The sequence below is a fragment of the Octopus sinensis genome, linkage group LG6 (genome assembly GCF_006345805.1).
Source record: "Octopus sinensis linkage group LG6, ASM634580v1, whole genome shotgun sequence".
NCBI lineage: Eukaryota > Metazoa > Mollusca > Cephalopoda > Octopoda > Octopodidae > Octopus > Octopus sinensis.
This window is the reverse complement of record NC_043002.1, coordinates 22,007,726-22,020,767: the sequence shown is the minus strand read 5'-3', so window position 1 is coordinate 22,020,767 and position 13,042 is coordinate 22,007,726. Positions and strand designations below refer to the sequence as shown.

At 37.0% G+C, this 13,042-nt stretch overlaps 1 protein-coding gene across 2 annotated transcripts in view; it reads right to left on the bottom strand.

Moving 5' to 3' along the window:
* Positions 1-13,042, bottom strand: part of LOC115213002 (UNC93-like protein) — a 77,361-nt gene that overhangs the window by 20,373 nt on the left and 43,946 nt on the right. For both annotated transcript variants that reach the window (XM_036503708.1, XM_029781898.2), the window contains exon 4: positions 1,958-3,440. In XM_036503708.1, the coding sequence (XP_036359601.1) occupies positions 1,958-3,440 (1,483 nt within the window). The remainder of the gene's footprint in view (positions 1-1,957; positions 3,441-13,042) is intronic.

The following is a 13,042-nucleotide window of genomic DNA, read 5'->3' as shown; positions in this document are numbered from 1 at the left end:
AGAAAAATTAAATCGCGGTCTTAGCGTACTCTGAACATATCCTTCGCCTTACAGCACTCGCCACGTATTTATACACAAATATATCGATTGCTTACTGTGGTGGAAAGACTACATATTTTATAGAAGAGATAATATAGTTGATTAAATCGACCATCGAACGTATATATATATGTGTTTGTTTGTTCATGTATATGTGCGCGCTAAACAGAATATATGTGTGCGCTTAGGAATACGTTTGCGTCTGTATTTTTGAGTGTGAATGTATTTCGACTTGTGAGTGTGTTTGTGCGTATGTAGCTGTTTGTGCTGCGAAGAGTATCGAATATGAGCGCGTATGAGTATACGTAAAAGCCTGTATGTTTGTGCGTGTATGTGTATGAATCTGTTTGTGTTTGTGTGTATGCGTGTGTGTGAATGAATATACTTTTGTATGCCTGTGTGTCGAGTTGGGAGAATATTTATATCGCCAGTCTTATACAGTACTGCTTGCTGTTGTGATTGCTAGATATTACAGCAACGCATGAAAATCTATGAAACCATCGGTATAAGAAAGATACCATCTACACGCAGCTCACTTACACCATTAACACGTACACACATGCGCACACTGAAATAAACACAGTCCCGTGTGCATACGCAGAGACATACACACATGCCCACACACGCGTTTACACGTGTGTATGTGTGGGGGCGGGGAGAGAAACAGAGAGAAAGATGCGTGACCAAGTGTTTAGGATGTTGCAATCAAGATCGCCAGATCGTGGATTCGCTTCCCGAACAAGGCAGTGTGTTGTGTTCTTGGGCAAAACATTTCTTTCATGTCGTTTTGCGAACATTTCGACGCCTGACGTGGAGCACATTTGTGCGCCTTAGCAGGCAAGCACAATTTGGCGGAAAGGGTGAACTCATGCACAGTACAGACATTTGATCACTATAAATAAATCATCTGTGTGGTTGTTCAGAAATACATTGCGAAACCATCCGTCGTTAGAGCTAATATAAATGTACACTGAATTTTATATGAATAATATATAGCCTATTGACTAATTTTTCTATACACTAGGCCACTGGTAGTAATAATCTCTAAAACCTTTATTACCCTGATATTACTAATTATGTATAATGATTTCTGGAAAATTGTTCGAAGAAATTGCCGGCATTTTTTTGCTGCTGACAAAAAAACTGCGCTTGCGCGTTAGATTTGAAAATTATAATGTATAAGCAAGAGGCACATGCTGGATTTGCGTCGTACTTAAATGTTTAATCTTGGCGTACCTGTTGAGGAAGACTTCGCCTAGCAAATTATTTTATTTGCTAAAAAATGATTGAAACCATGGTCCAGGAAATAGATGGTAAATGTTTTTATTTTTCATTCCCTTCGAGATTTTATCTAAGTTAGTGGTTTGGACTTTAGCTGTTCCTTCTAACGTAAGGGAGTCCTATGATGGATACCTCTTAATGTGTTTAAATGTACACTGTACTTTATATTATATATATATATATATATATATATATATATATATAGAGAGAGAGAGAGAGAGAGAGAGAGAGACAGACAGACAGACAGAGACAGACAAATAGACAGACAGACAGACAGACAGACAGGCGGGCAGAGATAATCACTGTATGCACATGTACGCACAAAGACACACAACCAAATACAAACACATATGAGACACCGGAAAGGACCATCTGCGTTGTCGTTCTCCTTGCCAGAAATAGAAGCCAAGTCTTCCCCCAAACCACTCAAAATCGTCTTTAAAATGGAAAGCCATTGTGGTAAGTGTAATTTTCTAAAAGAAAAAAGACGAGATGATCAAAGTTTAAAGATTTTGAATTTGGATCTGTTCGATCTTGGTTGACCTTGCCTGGGGTTAAACAACAGCAAATATAACAAATACGAACACACACATTTAAAAAGAAGTTATAAAAAGAAGTTATAAAGAAGTTGTATTACCTTGGTAACGTCGGCTGATATAAAAGAGATTAGTATCCCGCAGTAAATGATCAACGGAGTAAGTAGCAACCAGCTGGGTTCGGTCCAAAGCCGAATAGTTGAGGCAAGATCTGTGCTGAAAGAATCTTCATCAGGGTCGAATTTCCGGGATAGGTAGACAGAGTCTAAGTAGACAGCAATTAGAAGGACGGACATTAGAAGACATATACAGAAAATGGCGACCAACAGGAAGCGAATGTTAGGGCTTATGGTGAAATTGTTGTGGCTGGGCCATGTGTAATGACAGTATTTTGGCCCACAAATGTCCTCTTGGACGGAAATGAACATTTTACTGTCCACTGTTGCGTTTACCTCGGTTATTGATGCTGTTAGTGTTGATGATGATGTTAATGCTGTTGATGATGATGTTGCAGATAATGCTGCTGCTGTTGTTGCTGCTGTAGATGATGAGGATAATGGTGAAGAGGATTTTGTTATCGAATTTGACGGTGATGACGGCGGGGATGATAATGGCAGTGGTGGTGGTGGTACTGATGATGCTGATGCTGATGATGTTGTTACTGATGCTGCTGCCGTTGAAGATAATGATGATATTGATGATGAAGATGGTGATGGGGAATTTGCGGAGGCTGATACAAAATACGATGTTGATAATGATAACGATGATGATGATGATGATGATGATTGTGGAGTTGATAATATTGCTTTTGGTGATAATGATGATGAGGGTGGTGGTGGTGGTGGCACTGATGACGTCACAGTAGAAAAGTCCAACGATGGGGCAAGCGGATCATACGTGGGTGTGGCGGTTGTCGTCGTTTTGGGCGTGGTTGCGAAACTGGACGGACGATGCTGAGGGATGCTGTAGGAACCGCTGTTTATTTGGTAGTTTGTCCAGTTACTGCTATTAAAACTACTACTATTACTACTATTGCTGCTGTCGTTGCTGCTTTTGAGACTGGAGGTGTCAATCATCGGGGCGAATTCCATCACTACTGACGTCACCAACGAACCAACAACACGAGCAATGGCATCGAACACAAAAAACATTCCAAAATAGCGACCGATTGTGGCCTCGCTCGATTTGTTCTGTAACTGCGCTGCCACTTTAGCGATGTGGGTTAGATACGTCCCCAGGGCTGTCCACATGGCAGCCTGGCTGATCCCAGCGATCGCCGAAGCTGGCACCATAGAATAGAACGACGGGAAAGCGTTGGCCAAGGAAAAGGCGACGTGAAACAAAATGGAAGCGACCAGAGTAAATTTCGGTCCGAACCGGTGCACAATTGCCGTGGTAAACACACATCCGAAAACGAATCCTCCATAGATGCAGGCCAATGAGGTGACGCCGAGACCTTTTTCGTGGTTTATGCTGCTTTGAAGGTTCCGTAAAGAGATGTAAGCTATACTGAACAACATGTGACCGATACAGACGACCAATAGATTTTTAAACGGGCGCAATGGATTGGTGTATGATTCACATCTGAAAATAAAATATATAATAATAATAATAATAATAATAATAATAATAATAATAATAATAATAATTAATTAATTGATTAATTTATAAGCCACAAGGGCTTACATAAAACAACATTAAAGGATATGCAACAACATAAAAGACTACACAAGACGAGACAAAGGGTTTTACAGGATTGTAAACAATAAAAACAATAAAAATTAAACAATAAAGTCTCCCAGTAAGGAGAGCTGCTTTAAGGTTCTTCGTGGAAAACCCACAAAAGACACGGGTGTCTGATCAACAGGGCAAGAGCCCTTCCCCTTTTATTTCTTCACAGGTGTATGCTCAGAATTGGTCCCTTCACACTGGCCATTCTTCCAACGTTCACCCACCTTTCGACAAACTTACTTGAAGGCAACACTTCCCTCTCCACTCTTACTTCCCTCGTCAAGTAAAACTTGAAGAAGTTAAATAATAATAATACTAATACTAATACTAATAATAATAATAATAATAATAATAATAATAATAATAATAATAATAATATATTATTATTATTATTATTATTATTATTATTATTATTATTATATTATTATTATTATTCAATAGTTTTATTTTTATAGATTTGGGTATGCACAACAAATCACAGCACATACCCAAGGCACACAGAGCTGCGCTCGGTAGTGAAGTGAAAGCACGCTATAAAAATAAAACTATTGAAGAAGAAGAAGAAGAAGAAGAAGAAGAAGAAGAAGAAGAAGAAGAAGAAAGATGATGATGATGATGATGATGGTGTTGGTGGTGATAATGATGGTTACCACCGTCGATTTCGTTGCATGCGACCCCATGACTTATTCTTTGTAAGCCTAGTATTTATTCTATCGGTCTCATTTGCCGAATCGCTAAGTTACGGGGACGTAAACACACTAACATCGATTGTCAAGCGACGGTGGTGGGGACAAACACAGACATATAAACAAATGATTATACACACACATGTATGTATGTATATATATATATATATATATATATATACAACTATACGCTTTACTTGTTTCAGTCATGTGACTGTGGCCATGCTGGAGTACTGCCTTTAGTCGAGCAAATCGAGCCCAGGATTTATTCTTTGTAATCCTAGTACTTATTCTATCGGTCTCTTTTGTCGAACCGCTAAGTTACGGAGACGTAAACACACCAGCATCGGTTGTCAAGCAATGTTGGGGGAACAAACACAGACACACAAACGTATACACACACATACATATATATATATATACATATATACGACGTGCTTCTTTTAGTTTCCGTCTACCAAATCCACTCACAAGGCTTTGGTCGACCCGAGGCTTTAGTAGAAGACAGTTGCTCAAGGTGCCACTCAGTGAGACTGAACCTAGAACCATGTGGTTGGTAAGCAAGCCGCTTACCACACAGCCACTCCTACGCCTCTGAACGAGAAATGAAGACAATGAGGTTAAAGGTATTCTAGTAAATACAACTGACACTTATTGCACGTGGCTATTACGCACAAAATAAATTGTTTATATAATATAGGAGAGATACGTAGACAGAAGGGGGTGAGCGTGTGAGACAAACAAAACTGGGTAGAATGAACTTTGGTTACAAACTAAATAAAACGAAACGACCCCTGTGAAATCAACGGATACTATATTATTCACAGCTGGCAGAATCGCTCGCACGCCGGACAAAAATCCTTAGCAACATTTCCTCCGGCTTGACGTTCTGTGTTCACATGACCCCGAAGTCGACTTTACTTTTCATCTTTTGGGGATTAATAATATAAAATACCTATTTCTTTACTACCCACAAGGGGCTAAACACAGAGAGGACAAACAAGGACAGACACACCGATTAAGTCGATTATATCGACCCCAGTACGTAACTGGTACTTATTTAATCGACCCCGAAAGGATGAAAGGCAAAGTCGACCACGGCGGAATTTGAACTCAGAACTTAACGGCAGACGATATACGGCTACGCATTTCGCCCGGCGTGCTAACGATTCTGCCAGCTCGCCGCCTTAATAATATAAAATACCAGCTGAACACTGGGGTCGATATTGTCGACTTGACTATTTCCTTTAAAATTTTTGACCTTTCGCCAAATTTGAAACTGTTATTATATATGATTATTATCCATAAAATATATTGTTTAAATGATACATGCACTAACAGAAATAGAAGCAAATGATCAGCCGGGTCAAACAAAACGAAACGAAATTTTGAATACAGCGAAACAAAAGAAAGCAAAAAAATGATTTTCATTAAGAACTAAAACGAAACAAACTAAAAATAGATCCTACACTGTTTAAATGCAAATCATTTATGTTTATGGATAAATCAATCGGCAACAAAGATATAGACGCCTGAGTCAGGATCTATAATGTATTTTACAGCGCAAATTTAAATTAAGCAAAAATAACGTGATTCAGATGCGGTATCCTTCCCCAAAAAAGTAAACGCTAAACAGAAAGGCATGTATCTCACTTCCAACATTCAAAATAAAAACAAGATTAAAAGAGAATGTTGAAATTAATGAACTATCATATTGAAATATTCCATGCGCATTGCACATGAGCATTAAAATAGAAAGGTATGAGCTATGGAGAAGAAATAAAAAAGGCGAGGAAAATGTGACTTGGAACACACAGGCGAATGTGCAACGATTTATAATAAATGATGACAAGAAGCCTTATCGTGAAATAGAATAACACCATAGTGAAAATGTGCGATAAAATTAAAACAGCAGCTACTCTATATAAATAAGACGGCATCTCAAACTGATGACAGTTTTATAACAGAAACTATCACATACAAAATACCGAGGCCAATACTCTTTTACTCTCTCTTTTACTCTTTTACTTGTTTCAGTCATTTGACAGTGGCCATGCTGGAGCACCGCCTTTAGACGAGCATATCGACCCCAGGACTTGAGAGAGTTCAAGCCTAGTACTTATTTTATCGGGATATTTTGCAGAATCGCTAAGTTACGGGGACGTAAACACACCAGCATCGCTTGTCAAGTGATGTTGGGGGACAAACACGGACACACAAGCATATACACACACATACATATATATACATATATACATATATACAGCGGGATTCTTTCAGTTTCCGTCTACCAAATCCACCCACAAGGCTTTGGTCCGCCCGAGGCTACAGTAGAATACACTTGCCCAAGGTGCCACGCAGTGGGACTGAATCCGGAGCCATGTGGTTGGTAAGCAAGCTACTTACCACACAGCCACTCCCACGCCTATACCAATAACACTCAACCTTACCACACAGCCACTCCTACGCCAATACCAACAAAACTCAACAAAAAGGGAATTATCCGAACTGAAAGTCAGCAATAATTCTAAAAGTTTCTAAAAGCAGAAAAGACAGTCTGATTTAGCAGCACAGGATCAGTGACTGGACATAAATAATAATAGGAAAATAAAATAATAAAAAAGGAGATGTTATTCCTCTCAAATGCAGACAATGCAACAAGTAGAATAAATCAATTGACTACATCGTTTCAAACTGCTCAGACCATGTTATGGCTGTGTTAATTCAGAGATACAATCAAGTCAACAGTTATGTTCACAGTGGAATATGCTGACACATCAATGTGAAAACTACCAAGAAATGGTATAGACATGTATTAAACACAATGAATGACAACTTGGTCTCCGTCATCTAGAAACATATCTATACAAACTGACAACGAAATCAAGATAAACCGTCTAGATATTATTATGAAGGACTAGAACAAAAATACCTTTAAATTGATGAGCCATTTCGATCCCTTCTTACTAAGGCATTACCCCGGAGGATAGAGAGAAACTGGCAAAATATAAGAAATTCTAGTGAGAAATAAAATATGGCGGCGAAACGAACGTGTCGTTAGAGGGTCGGATTGAATATCCCCACATTATTTGTTCTGATACTTGGCTCTCTGAGTTCAAATATCATCGAGGTAAATTTTGCATTTTATCCTCTCTGGATCAATAAAAAAGATTTATCAGAATAAATGCCTTGTGGTATTTATTGCAGCTCTTTGCATTCTGAGTTCAAGCTGAGACATAGCCTATTAAGCGGTAAACATAATCCGTCGTCCACTTTAACACCAAGGCCAAAAGTGTAAGAGGAAAAATGATAGCTGGTTGTGTGCAGATCCCTCCAATGTCCCCAGTGTGATACACACTAAATTTTCAGCAACTTTGACGGTTTGGGGAGGTATAAGTGACAACGATCTTGTCATGCCAACACATCTTTCCACAGACCCTTAAGATTAACGCTGCTGGATACGTTGAGCTGCTTAAGGCACTTATAAAGCCCTGTCTGGATGAGACATGCAGAAGGCCATACCGGTTTCAACAAGACTCAGCGCCTTCAGATAAAGTCTACGTAACCCAAGAATGGATCTTAGAAATCTTTACAATCATGCGACACCAAACTTGTGGCCTCTAAACTCGATAGATTTATATTCCATGGACCACTACGTTTGGAGCTTTGTTGAAAGGGAGATTCCTTGCCATTGATGCTATGCCATTGTCCAGGTGATGGCCAAAATGAAAAGGACCATTTAGTGCAAGTTTGTCAACGAATCCTGTCTCTCATTGAAGCAATCAACAAAGCTGAAGGCAGATTCATAGAATAATTTTACACGGAAACTTATCAAGAACACGTGCACAGATTTACATTAAAATACATCCGGTTTTTGCTAAATTAGATTTATTTTATAGAATTACCAACGACACCCTCAAATACCCGTCACACACTGTATGCATATGTATATATATATATATATATATATATATATATATATATATATATATATATATATATATATATATATATATATATATATATATAATATATAAGTAAGATCCAGGGATCGAGGTGTAAGTTGAAAGTTAGCTTCAAGCAATCCGTAGTAAATATTAAAAAAAAACAACTTTCAGGGACAATATTAGTTTCTTGAGACTGGAGGTTGTGGATTTTTTCCATATCGAAGTACGATAAGCTGAAAAAAGTTCACGGTAGGCGACAAGAGTTGCTGGGCGTGCGAATAAGAATACAAGGGTTACGGAATGGAGTAGATAAGATCCGGGCCATATATGTTTCACAGCGAGCGGGACCTCGGAAATGGTAAATATTCAAGTGAGGTGTACACCGCAGGCTACCCTTCAGGCCGAGGATATCTTGATTAAATTAAATTAAAGGTTACATTGTCTGATTGAATCTTCCAGGCGTTAACATTATAAACTTCATCCAATCAAGATATTCTTGGCCTGAAGAGTAGCTTGCTGAATACACCTCTCTTGGATATTTATCACTTCTGAGGTTCCGCTCACTATGACATATGTAGCCCGGATCTTATCTACTCCATTCCGTAATTCATGCGAACACACACACACATATATATATATATATATATATATATATCATAAATTTCAGGGTACTCTTTTATACTCTTTTACTTGTTTCAGTCATTTGACTGTGGCTATGCTGGAACACCGCCTTTAGTCGAGCAAATCGACCCCAGGACTTATTCTTTGAAAAGCCTAGTACTTATTCTATCGGGCTCTTTTACCGAACCGCTAAGTTACGGAGACGTAAACACACCAGCATCGGTTGTCAAGTGATGTTGGGGGGACAAACACAGACACACAAACATATACACACACACATACATATACATATACATATATATACATATATACGACGGGCTTCTTTCAGTTTCCGTCTACCAAATCCACTCACAAGGCTTTGGTCAGCCCGAGGCTATAGTAGAATACACACTTGCCCAAGGTGCCACGCAGTGGGACTGAACCCGGAACAATGTGGCTTGTATGCAAGCTACTTACCACACAGCCACAAAATATTATTTAGAAATTTTTTACCACTGTCGCCTAGCCTTTAGAAAAACTAGTCAATAGACTATATATTATTCATTATATATACAGTGTACATTTATACACATAAGAGATGGCTATAATTGGACATCTAAACTGCTAGAAGGAGTAGTTAAAATCAAAACTATAATTAGGGGTAATTTCGAAATTACCTCTACTTGTAGTTTGGATTTTAACTACTCCTTCTAGCGGTTTAGATGTCCGATTAATACCATCTCTTATGTGTTTAAATGTAGACTATGTGTGTGTGTGTGTGTGTGCATATCTATACGTACATAAATACATATATACATATATATATATATATACATATATATACATACATAAATACATATATATATATACATACTCATACATACATATATATACATATATTTACGTATATATATAATATATATAATATATATATATATATATTTAGATATACACAGATGTATATGTGGGTATGCGTGTAAATATACGTATGCCTATGCATAAATATATATATATATATAGGGTATATAAATAGAGTGTATATATATATATATAGGGTGTATATATATATGCACATATACAAGGAGAGAGACACATATGTACAATATTAATATGTGTATATATTTATGCATAAATATAGCATGTGCGTATGTGACTGTGTACATTTGTGTGAATAACACAAGCCCCGGTGAAATACAAAAGTCGATTATAGTTGTTTTAATCGATTCTTCCGAAACAGTGTTTGGATTTTTGCCAAGCAGAAGAATTATTATCACTAAACAAAGAAAGCAACTACCAAATCACATATCTCAAATTCTTATAAAAACTAATGACACGTTGAACAAAGTAATCCAAGATATACTTAGGCATGCGCTAAATAATCACCATATACATTTAAGGCGGCAAATTGACCGGCACGTTAGAGATTCAGACACAATACCTTTAGGTATTTGTTCCTTGTCTCTAGGTTCTGATTTAGAATCCCACTGAGGCCAGCTTTGCTTTTCATTCTTTTGGAGTTGATAAAGAAAGGTACCAATCCAAGGAGGCAGATTGGCAGATTTGTTTGAATGATGGGCGAGATACCTTGCAGCATCAGTCGTCACTCACTGCATTCTAAGTACCAATTCACCCTTTGTCAATGGCAAGCGATAACACTTCCACCAGGAGAAAACTCAGTTGAAACACAATTTACTTGGTATCGATCGGAAAGATCAACTGGCACCATCAAAAACCCAATGTCACTACCAAATACGCTACCTTTAAGATAACGTGTTAGCGCTCATTTGTACGTAAACAAATATGCATAAATATAAAAACAAATGTATGCTTGTGTATGTGTATGTATATGTATATATATATATATATATAATATATATATTATATATATACATTGTATTATACTGTATTGAAATACACTGTAGTTTGCGTTTTAGTGCTGTGTTGCGGGTGGATGTACTGCGATGCGGGAATTTGGTATGCTTTTACTATATTGTCATAAAAGGTTGTTTGTTTGTTATTTTTGTTTTGTTTTCGTTTTGTTTTGTTTTGTTTTTGTTTGTTTTGTTTTTTTGTTTTTGTATATTAATATATATGTGGTATTTTTTCCAGTTTAGGAAGAATATGATATGTTTATAGCTAAACTTCTATTTCGAAAGTCAGACAATTGGCACAGAATTGAAAACTAATTATTCAGCTCAACCTAGTTTTGTAACTATTGTTTGATGTTTCAACTTATATATATATATATATATATATATATATATATATATATCTGTACACGCACACACACACACACACATACTCACACACACACACACACACACACACAATACAAGTATATATGGAGGGCAGAGATTATGAGAGATATATGTATTCAATTATGCATATGCGTGTGTGTGTGTACGTGTATATGCATGCATACATTTATTTGTATATATATTTATATATGTTTATGTATATATATATATGAGTGTATATATATATATATAGATATATATACATATACATACACACACACGAACATATATATATATATATATATATATATTATATATATACATACACACTCACACGCATACATACATACATTTATATATATATATATATATATATATATATATATATATAATATATATATATATATATACAGTATACACGTAAGTTAATCTATATATATATATATACATCTGCGTGTCTAAATGTGTGCTCACAAATAAGCAAAACCAATATTCTATCGCCGTCGCACCGTTGATCATACCCAAAGTACAGTGATATTTAAACACGGAGACGAACTACAAACATTAAACAGAAATGAAAAAGTCGATAAAAATATAGTCTAACTCCCTCCAGAAATCTACGTAAAATCATTCATTGAAGGCTTACTTTTACCATTTATAGAACACAAAAGATACGTAGTTTTACTTTCACGTAATAGAGATGCGAGCAACAAAAGTTTGAAAGCTTTTAAACATGTTCTTCTTAATGTATTCAGTATCAGCATTTATAATCATATTGATACAACAATTCTTGCGTAAACTAGGCTCGAATTTAAAATCTATAAAATTTCTCCTCAAAACGTATTAATATTCGCAGACAAATCAATAAGCTTTTGTTTACAGAATAATCAAAGATTCTTAGAGCAATAGTTTTTACACAATAGCATAACAAAAATCTTATAAAAAAATAACAACCTACACACGGTGAAAATTGCACAGAAGCATGCAATACTAAGCTATAAAGCAGTCGAGACAAACTTAAATGCACCGCTAAAAACTAACCTTCATCCAATAAGTGTGTGTGTGTGTGTGTGTGTGTTGTGTGTGTGTGTGTGTGTGTAGTTTACTTTTATTTTGGACATGACATAAGTAGTATTTAGAACTCTATCTGCATTTTTATCTATTGAAGAGGGAGAAACCTACGAAGTTCAGTCGAAATTTTCTTCTATTGGGTCCCATAGTCAGTATCCGACGAAGTGAGACTTAGTAACCTTAACTACTCTAGATTGCCTAATTCGACCATTATCGCCACTGAAACCCTGTAAGATGGTGTCATTAAACTTGTGACTCTACTCTCTTATATATGTATGTATGTATATGTGTGTATGTATGTATGTACATATATGCGTCTGCGTGTGTGTTAGTGTGTGTGTGTGATTTCAACAAGCTATTCAGGCGCATGAAGCTGGGTAAAGCTTTTGGGTCTTTGAGTTTTTCCCGCACGTAGATCCTGAGCTTAGAAATCATCTGATACTCCTTATCCTCAAGTTCTGGGAACGCAAAATCCCACCGAACGACTTCCGTGATGCAACTATCATCACCATCTACAAGAAGGGAGACCGTGAGGGTTGCAGCAACTATCGGGGCATCTCACACCTGAGTATTGCAAGCAAGCTCTTCGCCCGTATCCTACTCAATCATCACCTCATCCTCGCGGGAGACGTCCTCCCTGAGTCCAAGTGTGGTTTTCGACCCTAGGAAACATCGTCTCCAGCTGCCTGAGGAACAGAAATAACCCAGAAACTGCGGTCCACAGATATTGCTTTGTGCTGAGTGGAGATGCTAAACTCTCCTGTTCGAAAATATAAGGACACATTGTATCGTATAGTCAGCTGGGGACGATGTTTCCTGGAGCTAAACAACAGTAACATTTGTCTCAACCGGGACTGCCACATTATCTTGGCAAATAATCTTTATCCATCTATCTACACACACACACACACATA